General features: G+C 37.3%; 4 protein-coding genes across 4 annotated transcripts in view; 3 read left to right on the top strand and 1 right to left on the bottom strand.

Moving 5' to 3' along the window:
* The first annotated feature begins 1,169 nt into the window (after positions 1 to 1,169).
* Positions 1,170 to 8,116, top strand: LOC100183308. Its single transcript, XM_018816205.2, has 3 exons — positions 1,170 to 1,181; positions 5,846 to 5,976; positions 6,796 to 8,116. Exons 2-3 carry the CDS (start codon positions 5,889 to 5,891, stop codon positions 7,851 to 7,853), a joined length of 1,146 nt encoding a protein of 381 aa, XP_018671750.1. The 5' UTR covers positions 1,170 to 1,181; positions 5,846 to 5,888; the 3' UTR covers positions 7,854 to 8,116.
* LOC100184914 (ras-related protein RABA2b-like) lies at positions 2,688 to 5,067 on the top strand. The gene is made up of 3 exons (XM_002130298.5): positions 2,688 to 2,707; positions 3,491 to 3,694; positions 4,539 to 5,067. Exons 1-3 carry the CDS (start codon positions 2,688 to 2,690, stop codon positions 5,065 to 5,067), a joined length of 753 nt encoding a protein of 250 aa, XP_002130334.2.
* On the bottom strand, positions 7,942 to 13,728 carry LOC100185676 (tRNA (guanine(26)-N(2))-dimethyltransferase). The gene is made up of 14 exons (XM_026839128.1): positions 13,554 to 13,728; positions 13,160 to 13,215; positions 12,819 to 12,910; positions 12,376 to 12,563; positions 11,912 to 12,027; positions 11,622 to 11,734; positions 11,261 to 11,409; positions 10,769 to 10,852; positions 10,231 to 10,300; positions 9,694 to 9,828; positions 9,337 to 9,422; positions 8,988 to 9,096; positions 8,564 to 8,763; positions 7,942 to 8,284 (listed from the first exon to the last, which is right to left on the bottom strand). The coding sequence occupies exons 1-14, from the start codon at positions 13,673 to 13,675 to the stop codon at positions 8,173 to 8,175; spliced, it is 1,632 nt and encodes a 543-aa protein (XP_026694929.1). The 5' UTR covers positions 13,676 to 13,728; the 3' UTR covers positions 7,942 to 8,172.
* A 551-nt stretch (positions 13,729 to 14,279) lies between these two features.
* The window catches only part of LOC100182546 (uncharacterized protein C3orf67 homolog), a 6,016-nt gene continuing 1,283 nt past the window's right edge, over positions 14,280 to 19,012 (top strand). Inside the window, exons 1-8 of the mRNA XM_009863518.3 lie at positions 14,280 to 14,600; positions 14,770 to 15,032; positions 15,166 to 15,314; positions 15,682 to 15,834; positions 16,080 to 17,027; positions 17,378 to 17,488; positions 17,726 to 17,914; positions 18,444 to 18,587. Coding sequence (XP_009861820.2) covers positions 14,386 to 14,600; positions 14,770 to 15,032; positions 15,166 to 15,314; positions 15,682 to 15,834; positions 16,080 to 17,027; positions 17,378 to 17,488; positions 17,726 to 17,914; positions 18,444 to 18,587 — 2,172 coding nt within the window. The 5' untranslated portion in view covers positions 14,280 to 14,385. The remainder of the gene's footprint in view (positions 14,601 to 14,769; positions 15,033 to 15,165; positions 15,315 to 15,681; positions 15,835 to 16,079; positions 17,028 to 17,377; positions 17,489 to 17,725; positions 17,915 to 18,443; positions 18,588 to 19,012) is intronic.

The raw sequence follows: 19,012 nt of genomic DNA, 5'->3' as shown, positions 1-19,012 counted from the left end.
ACGCGTGACCTGTCTACACCAAAACGTGACATATGCAAAGCGAAATTTATTTTGTAAAGTCATCTTGTTAATTGCGCTGGAACTTTTGTTGATCTTCGTGATAAGTTATGTCTGTGAGGTGAGGTGGTTAATTAATGGGGTGTTTAGGTTTATGTAAACAGATATGATAGGGTGGGAAAGTCGAAACAACGAAATAGAATAAAAAGCGTCCCATCTTTTAACCCTACTATAAGTTTTCTTTGCCCCAGTGGTTAGGGCGCTTACATCTCAACCAAACAATACAGCGATTGTACCTTCGAATAATTTGCGATATTTTTTGCTTTATTTTTCGTAATTAGCGCGGTCGATGGTAAATTTCCTTACCGCTTTAAGCGTATGTAGGAGCGTTTTAACAAACCGCGTTTTCGTTGTTTTTAATTTACCCTAATCTTCGTTACCGTAACCAAAAAGGCGGAGTAAAGGTGTTAATATTATCACTCATACATTCGAGCCATAAAATGTCAATTTAAAAGAAACATACATGAAACTATACCGGGATTAATTATAAATTCGTCTTCAAAACCAGTTACGTTTCTATTTTAAACCATGGATGTGACGTCATAATTGTATAGAAACCGCAACAGTGCAGAATTTTAGGATTGATACATTGTAGCGTAACAATGGACGCTTCCTGATGCGTGAAACACGTGGGTAGTTTCCACGATGACGTCATAGATGAAACGTCATTTTCGGTTAAGCAGCTGGCAACCTTACGTTGGTGGTGTGGGTGTGATGTGGTTATATAAGTGCGAGGTTTAATGATTTGGTGTAACTTGTAGCAGTTCGGTTAAATTAGTGAGAAGTAAAGAAAATATTTGCGGGGAAATTTAAAGGGCTGGCACTGTTAGTGCGCAGTAGTACGTAGTAACTTAATGCGGTGGGATTGTTGAGTTATACGAGCGTTATAGTTTTAGTTAATAATACAGTTTATATTAGTTGCAACTCACGTTGAGTTATGTGTACGTTAAGTTTAACAGCCACGCCTTTGATGCTTTTGCAAACAATTTGTAACAATAGCTCGTAAAACTGAATGTTTCAATGTATTTTGCTCCGGATTCTCTTTCTTTGTTGTTATAATTAGTGAGATCATTGCTATCGTATTCGAACAGAAAAACAAAACTACGTTTATTTATTTTAATAAGGTTTTGGTTAATTGTTAAAACACACTTAGAAAATATGGGATTCAGGTGCTAACGGTATCCCATCTTACCCCACAGTATACACATAGGTTGACAAGGATAAGTTAAAAATCTTCTTACAGTTTTAGGCTGCGATCCCTTGAGGTTTTGGTTTAATGATTTTTAGTCACTTAGTAAATTATTAATGACTTGCTTTGAATAACTTATTCGTGGTTATGCACAACATGAATATTGACTATTTGTGTGTATTAACTGTATGGGGACTATTGTTGTACTACGTATGTGTGAGCTGTATGAATACACCATGTGTGTCTGGTGTATAAGAAGACACCCATGTTATAACTTGACAGTGAGCATGAGGTGTATGAATACACCATGTGTGTCTGGTGTATAAGAAGACACCCATGTTATAACTCGACAGTGAGCATGAGGTGTATGAATACACCATGTGTGTCTGGTGTATAAGAAGACACCCATGTTATAACTCGACAGTGAGCATGAGGTGTATGAATACACCATGAGTGTCTGGTGTATAAGAAGACACCCATGTTATAACTCGACAGTGAGCATGAGGTGTATGAATACACCATGTGTGTCTGGTGTATAAGAAGACACCCATGTTATAACTCGACAGTGAGCATGAGGTGTATGAATACACCATGTGTGTCTGGTGTATAAGAAGACACCCATGTTATAACTCGACAGTGAGCATGAGGTGTATGAATACACCATGAGTGTCTGGTGTATAAGAAGACACCCATGTTATAACTCGACAGTGAGCATGAGGTGTATGAATACACCATGTGTGTCTGGTGTATAAGAAGACACCCTTGTTATAACTCGACAGTGAGCATGAGGTGTATGAATACACCATGTGTGTCTGGTGTATAAGAAGACACCCATGTTATAACTCGACAGTGAGCATGAGGTGTATGAATACATAATGTGTGTCTGGTGTATAAGAAGACAGCTATGTTATAACTCGACAGTGAGCATGAGGTGTATGAATACACCATGTGTGTTTGATGTATATATAGGAAGACACCCATGTTATAACTCGACAGTGAGCATGAGGTGTATGAATACACCATGTTAAATCTTAAACACGAGATAAATAAATGAATCGACAGCAAGCATGAGGTAAACAGATGCATTAAGTTAAGCCAACGAAATCGATTCCCAATCAAGCACGAGACGTATAGTTATAGCTTTCCTAATTAACCAACCACCCACCCGCCATGATAGATTTCATAGATATCCGACCGTTGGGAAATCTACATTGTACGAACCACCTGAATCTATAGCAGGCCATACAATGAATGTATCGGTGTATTCCCGTGAGAACGTCCCATGTATTGATCCAAATGACTTTAAATCGTTAAATCGACACACAGCGTGCTGCACCCCTTGCTATTCTAACATTTCAATGCTTAATCTCGACGTTTTACACGACAGATATCTTAGTTAAAAGCGCTTGAATCTGTATTAAATATAAAGTACAGTAAAGAGATGACGTACAGCCAAGAATGGTGAGTTTCGTTTCATATTTAAAGTTTAACAATAACTTGGTTATAAGAAATGTTATTGAATGGTAAACGTTGTTTTAGGGAATTTGAGTTAAATCTCATGTAACGGCCTTCAATTTAGTTAAATACATCAGGGCTAGTTATAAGTTTATTCAGATAACAAGCAATCAAATTCATTTCAATCCGGGTTTAAACTTTTCAAAACTACCATAATGCCGTTCCAGTGAACTTATTTTTTTTAAATGGCGTTATTGTGGATATACCGAGCACGAAATATATAATAGTGTGGGGTAAGATGGGATTTTACTACATAAATTTAAACCCGACCATGTCCCATCTTACCCCCACTCTACTATAAGTATAAACATATTGTTTGTTTGCCTAATATTCTAAATTATTCAATCCATATATTTCTCTACCATGAAGTTTATCGACTTTTTGTTAATTTCATTTGTGACGTATGTTGCTTCTGTTATCCAATTATGGCGTCTGTGATGTCATAATCACTGTCCTGTGTCACGTATAGCGTTATCCTATGATGTCATAAGTATTGCGCGATTTTAAACCGAATCACAATAATGAAAAATTTCTGTTTAACAATATTGCTTATAAGAACAAACAAAGAAATAAGTGTCGACGCTTACCTGCGCTGAACAAGGCTTGATGTGGATATTTCTTTTTTTGTTCTTTTTTTACACCGAGGCGAACTATACGCTACAATGCGTATATTTTTTGTCCTACATTGTGTGCACACCAACAGTTATTTAAACTTTTTATTATTTGCAGCAAATACGACCAGGTAATGAAAGTCTTACTGATCGGGGATCCCGGGGTGGGGAAAACCCAGATTGTTAACAAATTCACACGTGACCAGTTTGATGATGACGTCAAGCCCACTGTTGGTGTTGAATACGTCACAAAGGTGATTCACGTGAAGGGAAAAGTCGTTTGTTTGCATATCTGGGATTTGGCGGGAAGAGAAATGTTCAGGTTTGGCGGGAAATTTGAATTTTGAAATAAATGTAATTTATTTTTCCCCACAAGTTACCACGTATGTAACTTTGAGGGTTTTTTAATAAATGTAAATTTTTTCCACGCGTGTTTATGGAAACGACAGTTGTTATATCACGAGTGTTCCAATTTTAGATGAATTCTGTTTGTACATAAAGTTATATTCAAATTAAACCATTTTAACTTTTTTTAGGTTGGGGTTTATTTTTGCAATACCATGCAAATGTTAGTTGCCACGGTGAAATTATTTTGTATCGTTTAAAATATATGTATTTTACATAAATTAAAAGTGTTTATACATAACATTAAATCTAATTTGCATATTGGCCGCTTTCTCTTCAAAGGCGTGACGTTTGCCACTTGATTAGTTAATTGATTATTAATTATTCGCAGGAAATTGTTAATTAAAACTGCTTCCTTTGAGCGAAAACAAAACTCATTTATTTTCGTTTGGTCGATTTTTAAAAATCGATAAAATAGTTACCGTATGTGGGAATACGTTAACTTTGACATATATACTTGGTTGCGATTAGTATTTTTGATTATTTTAAAAGATTTTATTTTAAAAGGTTAATTTAACAAATGTATATGTGGGTGTATGTTTCTTGGAAAAAGATATTAACTGCAACTGCTTCAACCCATCAACAAAGTTACATATATACATGGTAACTCGTAAGCGGGCACGAGGTGTATGAAACAGGACATCCGTGTTATAACGACTGTTGTTGCCCCGCCATGCGAGGATAAATAAGTTACATACATTCAAGTTGAAAAAAGTTTTTATGTAATTTAATTTTAAATAAACAATTACTATTTATTCCAGAAGCATAACAAACGCTTATTACCACGGAGCGGTTGGAGCGCTTATCGTCTATGACATCACAAAGGTTCGAACGTTCGAAAACGTTTCCAACTGGTTCGAGAACCTCGCGCGTACGATGTCAGAATACGTTGATTCACCCGTCACAATGATGGTTGGTAACAAGGTTGATCTACGTCATCAAAGGTCCGTTCCTATAGAAACAGCGATGAGGGTTGCCAAGCAACGAAACTCGACGTTTGTTGAAACTTCCGCCCTAACAGGATGTGACGTAGAGAAAGCTTTCCAACGGTTAGCGGAGAGGATAATGGACAAGTTGGAGGAAGCGGAACTTCGACATAAAGTGACTGTGGGTGGTGGGCTCGAAGTGGGATCACAATCGTTGTCCGCGCAACCGTACAAAGAAATGACTGTGGACACCGTGGTACAGAAACAACCAAAGCCTAATAAATTCAAGTTTTCTTCCGTGGTCGAGAAATGCAGCGAGAACGCGCAAGTTTGCTGTAAAAGTCTGTTTAATTGTTTCGAATAATGGGTGCTATGACGTCACAATGAATAATCGAACGCTTTGTCGTCTTAAGTATTTTTAATATTTCTATTTTTATATTAAAATATGTTGCAATGTCGTTGTTTTTAGCTGCCACCTTTTGTTCATTTTAAATTTTAAAAGTCGTTTCTATACGTTGTTGCCAATCTGTATAATTGTCGTCGTTGCGGAAATAAAATGAAAGAAATGTTTTAATCTTCTTACTTGACTGGAATTCGAAACTTGTAACATTCTATATTCAGTTGAAACAACATAGGCGGCGTGGTTGAGTGGTCACTGGTCTTGCTACCAGAGGATAACGGGTTCGAAGCCCGTTGGTGTATAAACAACCGCACACAAAGTTACAAAAGTGGTAACCATAAGCGGGCACGAGGTGTTTATGAAACAGAAGACCCGTAGGAAACTTTCTAGTTACCGACTACCGTTGCCCACTTACGCGAATGTATGAAATTACGAACTTGCTCCCCGCTGGTTTGCAGTTTAAGGATTTCTATGACTTCCAGAAATTTGCATAAATATTCAACCAACTTTAACATACACCCCTTCGTTTTAAACTTTTTTATTTTTATTCTTTTATATTATTGTTAGAATGAGATAAATCTTTAACAATTATTTCTTCTCGTGTAACTAAATCTCCATAAAGTTATTAATTTGGTATCCTTTACGAAATCCGTTAAAAAAGTTTTGAGGTGAAGGGGTTAGGTTAAAGTTACTAAAGTTCAGGGACGAATTTTAAATTTGTCGATTTTCGATTGCACTTCAGTAAAATTGTTATTTATGTAAACATAAGCCAATTATTCTAAATAATGAACGAACTTCGTCTCAAACTCGAAGAATATGAACATCAGCTACAAATACTAAAAGCACAAGAAAGTTATATCGCAGAGAAATACAGTAAGTAATAAATACTGATCTTTGTGGTGAATATAAACAACATTTTATGTGAAATGCGTTTACATAGGCATGTCGTCGGTTATAAACCGAGGATTTCGTGTTTATGGAATAGTTATAGCCAATAAATACATTTATTATAAAAAGATATCAATTGCGCTTACTGGTTTGGCAATATTTTCGCATTTGGGATCCGTTTACTCAAATAAAAATTTCGTTTATAAACAAACATATTGTGTGTGTGATGTTTTTATGTTTTCATCAGTCACTGTTCGTCTGTGAATATAGCCTACTTTCTGGCTAGGTGGTAAACGTGTTAATACGTAAATACTAGACATTGCGAATATGTTTTAGCTGTGATGCATTGTCAAGAAATCTAGTTTTTTTATTAATATAAAATAGCATCCGGTGTAATCACTAACGGGTTGTCCAAATTGTCAGCCAAACATAAAAACAATCACCTACTAAGTGACATACATGGTAACTCGTAAGCAGGAATGTGGTTTATGAATTAAAATGCTCTTTATGTACCGTAACTGTTGAACTGCTAGGCGTTACACAACCACGTGAGGATAAATAAGTAAAGTTATAAAAAAAATTTAAATTTCTCTCTGAACATTTCTGATTCATTGCTGGTGTCTGCATTATTATTTATGATGTAAAGTTCTGGCATTGCTCTGCTATGCACGGGGTAGATAAGTTACAATCAACCATAGCGTGTGTTTTTAAGAGTCCCATCTTACCCCACTCTACTATATATGCAAAGCAATGGAAAGTAATATAAGTAACATTCATTCACACAAGATGTTTCATGCTGTACAGATTGTCTTCTGAAACCTTGGCCGATCAAATGCGATCCAACCCCCTTCCCGCCTCCTCAAGAAGAAGAAGATCCTCCTCAATCCTCTGGGATGTTGGAAGTTGAAGAGATGCTGAGGAAAGCAAGGATTGTTAGGAGCAAAACATCCGCTTCTAAAGTGTCTCAAAAGGGCCGGGAAAAAGAGAAAGGGAAAAGTAGAGAAAATGAGAAAGGAAAATTAAAGAATGCACCAAACACTCATAAGCAGGGAAGAGCCAAAACTGCTCCTGTTTCAAAACCGAGCAAATTGGAAGCAGAGAAAAAAGTTTCAAAACCAGTAAAGAGTGAATCTTTTCTGCCAAAGCCTCAACATAGATACAAATATCTTGATTTTGAAGAAGTTTTGGAAAACCAAAAACCTCCCAGCAAGATTAGGAAGTTAAGGGAGATGCATCGGAAAATAATGGAAGAAGAAACGATTAAAAACTTGTTCCAAGAACGACCATGCGAAGCTGAGATGAATTTCATCTCGAAATTGAGTGGTATTGATGCTGGGGAAACCCCATTATTCACATCCAGAGCTGTGAACAACAAACTTGAAGATTGTATCGCAGTTTGTGAGCGATTGGTGACCGTGTTTACACCATCGGAACCCTCACCTGCTACCATCGACGCAAAATTTGTTTACAAACAAAAAAGTTTAATTTCACGCGCCAAAGTTCTAGTTGACCAACTGGACGATATGTTAAGTTTCTTGAATAAAGTTGAAATTATTGATGAACAACAAACAGATAAAAACCTTCCAACAATGGAACTTCAACCAGATAATTCATCGCAACAATTCTACGTTTACCGCGATAAAAACGAAGTTGAAAAGTACGTTTCTGCGCGGCATGAACATCGCTGGCTTGAATCACAAATGGCCCTGCTTGATATCCTGCAGAACAGGGTATTCCCCATACTAGAGACCACACATAAGGATGATATATCACCATTGCTTCCACTAGCGTATGGAATTCTTGCGAAACCGAACCGATGTTGTGTGAACCCAAGTCTTGTGGTTGACGATGGAGAAACTTAATGCTTTGTAATATATTTAATTATACCAGCTGTGTTTGGTTCTTACTATTTTTAACAGTAGTCTCACTATAAGGTTTGTAATGCCTCTAATTTAACTATTTTCCCTAACAATAATAACGCTGTGACACATGTCAGGGTTTCCGTAACATAGATTAAAAACCCTGACAATCATCTCCAGTATCAAAATATGCCGCCTTAGACTTTTTACTACTACACACCTTGAAACACGATGCATAAAATTAAACACAACGCTAAGAAAAACAATTTAGTATGTTTTGTTTATTTCCTCCCAACAAAATTTAAACAATTTCCTAAAATTCTCAAAGTTTTATTTTCTTTGACTCCGATTCCTCTGTCAACTTTTTGTTTCTTTTTCCTTGAAATTTTTTGCTCCTTTCTTTTAAATCGTTCGATATTTCAACTTTACCGTCTCTGTAATAAACCATTGATGTTTTGTAAGTTTTGTGTTGTGCCAAACCATAGCTTTACACTGGTGTGGCTCACTGTCACATTTGTGCCAAGTAATATTAGATGTAGCATGGTCATAGCATACCAAGATGCCGCAAAATAACGACCATGGAAGGTCAGTTGTTATAAGCTGGTAAGGATGAAGTGAGTTGTTACATGCTTAAAAAATTACTTTGTGCGTGATCGCAACTTTAAAACTTTCCTGGCTGCACCACTGCGCACAATAATAGCACAGTCACTTACTTGTTTGTCTTCGCGCGAGCCTTGGGTCCCCAGTTAGCAGGCAACTCGGGAAACCTGGTTATTCCTTTGACCTTCGACACGGGGTCAGCTTCTTTGTGGTCGGTAAAATCTATTTTTTTCGTCACAATCGCTTTGTTAAGAATAAATTTCGCCGCAGAATCTTCTTTCAATTTTTCCGTCTTTATGTTTTGACTTTTGCCCTGTAGTGTGTATGGAAATATGGTTGGTGGTTATTAATTTATATGTTTTGCTGTCATGCATAGTTTGATAAACAAATGGACTTCTTTGGTATTTATAAACAATCACCAACAAAGTTACACACGTGGTAACTCGTAAGCGGGCACGAGGTGTATAAAACAGAACACCCGTGTTATAACGACTGTCGTTGCCCCGCGTCCCCCATAAACCAGCCACACCCACTTACCCACGTACGCATCACATCCCATATAAATGTAGACGGGGCGTCCGTCTTTATTGAGTTTACTCTTCCATGGAACGAGGAGACTCTGTAACCTGAGTTTAATATGGCGGATCTGTATGGAATAAATAGGTGGTAATGGTTTGGTTGCTGTATAAGTTTTGTTAGTACTGTGTTTCCCATTCTACTAATTGCACATGAATTGTCTTGCACCGTAGTAATGATTTGTCCGGCACCGTAGCACAGTTGGTTAGCACCTGCCTCGAACCTTAAGCGCCTGCTTACGTGTTATCCATGTATGTTACTTTGTGGGTGATTATTACCATTATTACAAACAAACAAACATAGAAATCACCTGATTAGTTTAGCTGACGGCGAACCACAACGCAAGGTCATCGAGAGTTCATCAGTGATGTAATAAAAAGGAACATCCGGTAATTCCTGTTAGACAACTAACATTAAAAAGTGGAATGTACTTCGCAGTAATATTCACAGTGACTTATGGGAGATATTTTATGACCAAAAAGATGAGTTTAGGCATTTTTAAAAACATGATTTAAAATATTTTTGGGTGGCGGGGTGAGCAGACCTGCCCTGCCGTTTCCTGCATTGTATTAACCAACGAACACATGTCTATCTATCCCTGCCTCCCCTACATTTAAAAACATTTGAGTCCCATGCGTATAATACTTAGATACTTTTACCCAATCACCTCAGCAACCATGGTCAACATTCCTATGATTCGTTCAGAAGTTCCAAATCTTTTAGGAAAATTTTTCACCGATGTTAAAATTCTACGAACAAAATCTTGGTCATGCATGGCTGCTCCCCAGTACGGTCCCCCAATCTAAAGGAATATGATTTCTATGTTAATACTATAGCTTGTACATGTACTTAAGTTTTGAAATTGTAAGATTAAGGTATAAAGGGTATATTTATCCTCGCATAACAACAACAGTGTTCTGTTTTATATACCTTGTGTCAGCTTACAAGTTACTTTGTGGGTGATTGTTTTTTATGTATGGCTGACAATTTGGAAAACCCCATTAGTGACCACTGGGTTGGAGCAAGTACACCCACAATTGAAGCAACATTGTTGCCTCACCATCGGTGTTTCTATGCCATAAACACTTTATTAACCCTCCATTTAATTTATTACCAATGTTGACTCAACACCTTTCCCAACACAGACACAACAATATACAATGGTTAACTACAGAAAGAACAAGATGTCAATCAAACACCAAACCTTAAATCTATGATTGCACTCGACGCATCGTTCATCAACAGGGGGACCGACACTTGCAAAGTAGGTGGGGCTGAAGTATAGAAGGTAAATTTGTACAACTCATGGAAAAAACAATTGAAAAATTTTGTAAAAATTTGTAAAGGTTTTAATTTCATAAAGAATTGTAGAACTGAGCTCATTTAATCATTACAGTTTGGGGTTTGTGAGCAAATATGAATATGTGGTGTGGGTGTATTTTGGAGTAAAGGGACAACTCTGGCCTAAATTCCTGGCATGCCACGCTGTACAACCTCACACGTATACAATATTAGCAGTTAGTTAAGACCACGTGCTTTGCATTAACCTTTAGTAATTAATATAAATTATGTGAGGTGCCTGTTTGTGGTTTAAAGTTGGAAATAATTTTGATGACAAATTTGAGAGAAACATTTTTGCTGTAAAATTTATTTTGGCAAAAACAACAACAATAAGAAACAGTATAAACATAAATAACACACGATATACCAGTCACCCACATCAACAAGAACCCACATCTTACTTTTTCTCTGTCCCTTTAACATCCACTATGTTCTGTTGATGCAACGAACCACATCCAACGCAGCGATATATCTTGATCTGTTTACTGGGTGTAAGGGGGGGATCTTAAATATTGATATTTTGCAAACATAAGTGTTTTTTCACTTTTTATGAAAACAACAATATTAATGAAAATGTAATAATTTTGGAATAACTCAAACTCAAAGTAGCAGAAAAGTCTGAGACTTATTTTTATCTATTTGCTAAATAAAGTGAAAAATTGTGATATTTTTGAAAATATTCTTAAGTTTGCCTAATACAACTTAACCTATCTAAACACCTGTAAAAGTGGTGCAAACTATATTATTGTTTTATGAACTTTAAATAAGTGAAATGTTGATCCTGTTAAAAATAAAATTGCCAAAAATCTTTTTCAGACTTTTAAAAAATATTTGGAAACTTGGGATTAAATTGTGACCTAATATATTACATCACAAACTCATTATGACATCACCTTGATGCTTGTTGCGCAATACTTGGTTTATAATGAACCTGCATGAATATACGAACATAGAAATCCACACTAAGTGACAACAGGGGGACGATGTAGCGAGAATAACGAGCAGCGTGGGAAGAAATCGAACCCAGCACGATCCGTAACGCCTGTGAATGATGACAGCATAGAATTGTACATTACAACATACTGTCATGGGGAAAATTTAGACAACCCATTAGTGACCACTGGGTTGGAGAAATTGCCAATAAGTATCTTGCCCAAGGACACATACGCCCACAATGGTAGCAGCAAGTTCCAGCAACATATATATTAAACCCTACACTAAGACCCAAGGCATTACCCACCCACCCCCCCCTACCTGTTCATGACAAGCTTTAGACTTGAGCGGAACTGATTGATATTTAGCCCAACAAGTTCCAGGGAAGTTGCCGGCCATTACGGCCATATCGGTACAAGTGACGCATAGTAAACCTGGGAGTGGAAGAAGGAGTTTTTTATATATATATTTAAACTCTAAAAAAGTTACAAATTTTTCAAATAACCCATTAAGTAAAGTTACATGGACCTAACTGTAGGTGTGTCTAGGGTGACACGACCCTCCATAATAATAATATATTATTTATGGCTGCCTACACCCTCCTTACTTACCACCCGGTTTAACAGCTTGCACGGCAGCGTCCAGGAAACAAGCCGCGCTCCCATAAGGGTCAATATCAATCACGTCGAACTCTTTCAATTTACCACGGTTCGAATACATGAATGTCCTAAAAAACAATCGTTTGTTAATAAACAAATGTGTTTAACCTTAACACAAGTTACACTTTAAATAGCAGATGAATAAAACTCCTAAATCTATGAAGTTTTCAATTATATAGACAACAAAGTCTTAACTTTAACAACAAGTTTAACTATGATCTGTATGAACAACTTGTGTTTATATTTATATTAGTTTATAAAAATTACAACACGTCCAAGCTCACATAAAGGGGTAATAATGGGAATAAACCTAAAGATACATACACACAGGTTAAGTTATACAGACAGTAATCCACAACTTTTAAACTTTCGCTACAATCCATATAAACATTTCCACATCAGGGAAACCCCCTTACGTTGCATCTCCCAAGTTCGCTTCCACTAGGTGTCCGACTTCGTTGTGTTTGATGTTGCGCTCGATCAACTGGAATGCGTCATGTGACAAATCGTTTGCCACGATCCTCTTAACGCCGGGAAGTTCTTTGGCAAAACGAACCGATCGTAATCCGGTGGCCGATAACGCTTCGAGGATCGTAACTCCTTCCTATGGAATTGTGGATAAATGTTGTTAGTTTGGTTAATTTGGTATCTTGGTTAGTTAATGGCAATTGCTCAAACCCAGTGGTGTGTTATGTTGTCTAGATTGTTAGCCATGAACTAAAAAAAAGGAAAAACCACACAGCAAAACAATCACTCACAAAGTTGTATCCGTAGCAACTTGTAAGTGGGCACGGGGTGTTTGAAGCAGAACACCCGTATTATAACAACTATCATCACCCCTCCACAATAACCAACCCACCTCATATTTTTCCCCCGGGTAAATCTTTTCTTCCGTTTCATCTTCGTTCAATGAAATAACTGACGCGGCATCTTCACGACCAAATTCAACGGCTGAAGTTAAACATTTGGTGAAAAAAATATAAAGCAGTCGAGAATGCCATGAATTTTGTTTCAAAATCCAAGCAATGTCGTTAATTTGGAAAAGAAAATCAATTATTTCAGTTAAAAATCAGTGCTATATTAAATATATCCTTAACGAAAAAGCTTTAAATTTGTAATCCAACCAGTTTATTCAATGCCCTGTTGAGTTACAATAAATATTTAAACAAAAAAATTTCTACCTCGAACTTTTGATCTCACCGTTAATTTTGTTTTTCTTCAACTTTTCTTTAATAAACTCTGTGATTGCTGCGATTCTGTGGGAAAAAAGTTGAAATATTTATTGAATGAATAAAAACATAATACTGTACTAAATTAACACCCCCACTTATATCACGCATATAACTGTGTAGGTGGTTGTTTTTCTTTTTTTTAATGTATGGCTGTATTTTATAAACAACCCATTTGGCTGAATTAGTATCCACTCGGTTGTAGCAGTTGCTAATTGGTGAGTGTATTTGCTAAGGACACATACACTCAAAATGATAGCTTAAGGGCGTTTTTAATTGTCGCTTAACACCCTTAATGGTTATAACTGAGGGTAATATTAATAAGTTATCGTTGCGGCCAAAGTGATCAAACCACCCAAACTCACGTGATATCTCTGTTAAACTCCTGAACAGGATTATAAAACACACTGTTAGCACTCGGGAAGATTATTGAGGCTTTTCCTTCAGTTACTAAACTTGATTCTGGTTTCTTTTCAGCTGCAGCCATTCTACTAACATTGATGTATCAACTATAATATCTAAAAATATGGTAAACATAATGATTAAATGTAACTTATTTATCCTTAAGTGGCGGGGAAACAACAGTCCTTATAACACGGATCTTCTGTTTCATACACCTCGTGCGGTTTTAAATTTTAAACTGTATAGTAACTTATCCATGGTTGCCACTTCCATGCCCATATGATAGCCTACATGGAGTCATATTTCTTCTATGCTTTACCACAGCCATACAAATACATGGATAACATCTATCTATTTAAACTGTACTACAGACATTTACAAATTATACAATTTTGGGGAAACCACATGTTCGGGTATTCCCCGTGTTGTAAGCAGCAGTTCATAGACATCGTATATGTTTAATAGAAATCAAATACAGAGTTTTTATCATAATTTCTGTTGACTTTGATTTGCATAATATACCTTTATGTTAAATTAAGATTGTCTGGGAAGAAATTATATTTTACATATGTATATTCTGTTGCAAAAAACAGGCATCATAATAAGAAATTTTAGAATAAATGAAACTTAAATTCGCCCCAAGACGAAAAAACTGCAATTCGTTGAATACAGCGGTTAGGTTTCTATGCTGGTAACCAAAACTATTTTTTTATTCAAGATTTGTAATTCAGTAAAGACGAAAATTCAACTAAAAGTGTTCATTTTTACGAGTTATAACTGAAATGTGCGAACAGTATGTTTAAAAATGAATTCCAAGGCGGCCCGACCGTCGACGTGTTTTGCGCTAGCGGCAAAGACCCGCTTAATAAATATAAAAACCCGGCCGTTAAACGAGATTATGTTAAAGAAGTGAAAGGCTTCGTTTACGCTGTGGAAGGGACGACGACGACTGCCAGGTTAAAGTTCCCACTCGCCGGTCAAAAGCAAACTTCGCTCGGGCTAACGCAAAGGTATGGTGTATATTGTTTGTAAGTTGTTTGGTAATTTGGTTACTACTGTTATGTCTGTCTGCTTATCTACACACTGCAATAGCTTGAGCAACTCGACTGTGGGCATGGGAGTGGCAACCATAGATAAATCACTCAAGTTCCAGGAGAATAACGTTATATGTCCCCATAGATATCTCATTTCTCAAGTTTGGGTCCCACCATCCAAGGACTTTGGCGTCGAACTAACAATGACCGATTGTGGAAACAACAAACGTCGCTTTGTGATGTCATCATCGGTTAAAGACGTTTCCATGACGCCACTCCACGCGAAACTCCCACTCTCGATGATTAAACGCGAAACTTGGATGAATTTGTGCCTCGACCTCGAATCAATCGTCTCAGATATTTTCCCAAACCAAACTTTTAAATCACTCGAAGAATTTACTTTACAAGGTATATGTTACTTGCTTAAATGGAGTTTTTAGTTTGCCCACTTTAAACTATTTGCCAGCATGATATTTATTCTTTGAAATTTGACTTTTAATTTCAGTGAATTTGCCACTGACTTATATATATGTGATTACAGGTAACTACAAACTACGTCGAGTGTTTACAATGAAACAGCGTCCACACGAAAATATTGACATTATCGACAACAATGATTATAAATTCACCCCAACCGAAAGTATTCCAACTGCTTTCCAGTTTGCAAGCACTCTGGAATATATAACAATGGTAGGGAATATATTGTTGGTGAATTCAAGTTTATAAATTAGATCTACATTCGAAGACTCAGGCGTGCCTTGTAACACCTATTGTAAGCGGGTTCTGGGATGTGTATTATTACACAAGTGTATGTGTGGTGTTTTATCACTGTTTCATTAAGGTGTGTATAACTATATGATGCCATGCAGTTAAGTAAATACAGGACAAAGTGTACATGTCTAAACGCTGGATTCATAATATACTAATTTCAACATATTTTCCCATTTTATAACAAAATTTTTGCACATTAAGGTGTATATACGAAGACACATAGATTGTCTACAAAACTGAGGTTACATGCGCATAACTTGAGAATATTAAAGTCGTTTCCTCGCAGGTAATTTCCGTCCCAAGGATCAAATCCCACCTCACCCTGATGCGAGGTGATGGAAGGGAAACGTCGGGGTATTGGTCGTCGTCAAGTGAGGATGTGGCTGCAAGTAAACGATCCATGCGCGAACAACCAACACATATTGCGTTTGGGACCAAGGTTTGTTGCTGCTAAGTGGTGTGTTGCTGCTAAGGGGTTTGTTGCTGCCAAGTGGTGTGTTGCTGCTAAGGGGTTTGTTGCTGCTAAGGAGTTGTCAGTCATACATAAAAAAAATCACTTACAAAGTTACATATGTATTAACTAGTGAGCGGGCACAAAGTGTATGAAACAGAACACCAGTGTTATAATTACTGTCGTTGCCCTATCATGAAAGGATAAATAAGTTGCATTCCTGATTCCCCCAGGTTCGGTTCGATCCCTCCAACAAAAAGACACGAGGCCCGTTATCGGCACGTCGCGACCGAACAAGTGGTTCAACTTCAACTGACTACTCACGACAAAACTCTGCGCGAAAAATCCGTTCAAGTAACGCGAGGCTTACCAACAGAACGAAGAAGAAACCTGAAGTGGAACAACCGGTGCAAGAAACACCTCAGGTTCTTACACAGAGAGAAACAAAGAAAAAGATCCAAACTATCTCGAAAATCCCGAAACCTAAATATTCGGATGATCATCTTAAAGGATTGTCCTCCTCCTTTGTGAACCTCGTGGATGCGGTGGATCTTTCAAAGATCGAGTTCCACTCCGAGGAAGAGGAGGAGGAGGATCATGGTGTCTTCATGTTCTCCTCCCATCCACGGTCAATTCCTCGCATCCGGACTGAATCCGGCTCCACAACATCCAGGGATCACGAGGAGGACTTCGTAAGGTCTTCCTCCGATTCGGACGAGGAGCAAAACCTCCAGAGGAAGATCATCCTAAACTCCCCAAGCCCCAGAAACTCAGCTCGCTTTATAAAAAGTCCGGTGTCGTCCGCAAGGTCGTCAGCAGGCTCCACGAGAAGCCCAACATCCGCTCGATCGACTGTGAGTCCAATCACGAAGTTATCACGCGACTTCACGCACCGATCTTTACACTCGATCTCGCAACCTCAGTCTTCCATGTCACCTGACATTCCCCACCTCTCCTCACCCCCGCATCACTACAGCAGCGCTAAATACTCGGATGTTCCCACCGACTCCAGGAAACCTCCAATAGATCGGAGCAAAACGTCTCTCCGTTGTTCGGACGCCACACTCACAGCATCCGTGGACACCCTTGTTCAGAACTCGATGGTTGAACCATACGAGCCACTAGAGGACTCCATCGAGCAGAGCGCATCGCACGAGTCACCGAAGTTAAATTTATCCCAGGTTTGATTTAAAAACAAATTGTTTTTGTCAGAGTATAAAGATATAAAGTTATAAATTATAAGTTGGAATTTAGTGAATTAGTTTTCTGCCATTGTTGTAGCGCTTGTATCTAAACCAAAAGATACAGGTTCGAGACTCGGTGCCACCATTGTTGGCGTATGCGTCCTTTGGCAAGACACTAAACGGCAATTGCTCCAACCCAGTGGTCACTAATGGGTTGTCCAAATTGTCAGACATAATTCAAACTTTGAATTCATGTAAAATTAGACAAGCAGCAATATTTTAGTTGTGCTTATTCACACGTCTTATTAAGCAAAACAACTTGAACATAAATTTAAATATTTCTTTAGCAATTCAACGCGAGCCAAGAAAGTGTTGTCGTCAGTCGTAAAAGCATCAGGGAAATTCCCTTAACTGAACATGAGAGACTTCCTAAGTTGCCGGAGTCGAGTAATTTCCAGGTTGGAATTATTTAATTTATTGCATAGACACCTAATATGGGAAGGGAGGGCATGTATGCGTGCTTGTGGAATCAATCATAGTACCAAATGTTAATCAACTGGGTTTTCATAGCAACCGGATAATTGGTGATAATTTGTTTATTTTAAAAATTATATTTACAATACAATAAATATATTGACTTTAAGAGATTGCAAGAAAAAGGCTAAGTTATTTACGCATCAATGGTTTCTCCACAGATGAGCAATTGGAGCGACTCCTTTGAAGCGGAAATGCTCCGAGAGATGAAAAGAGAAAATGAGGAGGAAGGAGAAAAAGAGGAGCAGGAGTGGACCAATCAGAAGTCCCGGGTTAATTTCCAGGATTTTGATGATAGTTTTGACACAAGTTGGAGTACGTACAAGAATCCTCCCCCACTTCAACCACAGGTAGTTGGTCGGAACTTTGTACCAGATAGAGAAGTTTGTTTTTACGCAGAGGATGAATTTTACAATTTTATAATTCTTTACAATTGTTTTAGTTTTTTTTTCCAACTTTTTGCCTGAATTATGTCTGAAATGTTGTATTTTGCGCGGATTCTACGACAATTTTTGCGATATTTTACCTTGGTTTAATACAGCAGTGTTGATTACAAATGACCTGTGCGTAGATTACCTTCCGAAGTAGTGAAATTGCGCGATTTTTGGATTGGATGGAAAATCCCAAAATTTTTCGTGCGGGATAAACCCTCTGTGTTGTTTATTCTGTCCATCATCTTGGGTTACTAACACACATGGGGTTTATAATACAGGTTATTGGGTCGGGGTAATATGGGATTATGCCGTTTTAATATTTTGTTAATAATTTAAAATGTTGAGTTCTATTCTATATGGGTACGGTCCCAACACCCAGGATGCTACCATTTATACCCCAATGTTCTTACATTGCACAACCATCTCATATTAATCTTACACACAGGCTTACGATGATGAGATGAAAAAGAATAATCCATCGTTTCAAAACAACACCCTCAACGACCTCACCCTCGGACAATCTAACCCCAGGGATTGGGCAAACCTTATGAGCCCCCCAAACATTCTGCCTTCTGTTCGTTCTAAACAGGTGGGGTCAAAGGTCAAAGGGTCAAATAGATTGTTGGGGTTAAAAAAAAAATATATATTTATGTTTTTTTATAATGTATAAAATAATTTAATTTTTTTTTATAATTTATAAAATAATTTAAATGTATATTTTTTTTATTAAAGATTATTTTGTAATAACTTTTAGAAATGTGATTACCTGACATGGTAGCTGTAGCTCACACCGACATAATTTGACATTTGACAAAAAAAATTAGTAAAATTAAACTATTTAGTTCTTTGTTGTTTGGTTATTTCTTATTATATTAAAGCCTGTCAATCAAGGTGTAAAAGGGGGTTTTAGGAAAAAGGGGTTAGATTTCAAATATTAAAATCCAAATTTTGTCTGTCTTGCACACTCAGCGTAATCTTAAGCCCTAACGTGATATCGTCACAGTGTAAACAAAC

This window comes from Ciona intestinalis, unplaced genomic scaffold, assembly GCF_000224145.3.
Source record: "Ciona intestinalis unplaced genomic scaffold, KH HT000157.2, whole genome shotgun sequence".
NCBI lineage: Eukaryota > Metazoa > Chordata > Ascidiacea > Phlebobranchia > Cionidae > Ciona > Ciona intestinalis.
The sequence above is the reverse complement of the archived record's forward strand: the minus strand, read 5'-3'. Positions and strand labels throughout refer to the sequence as shown.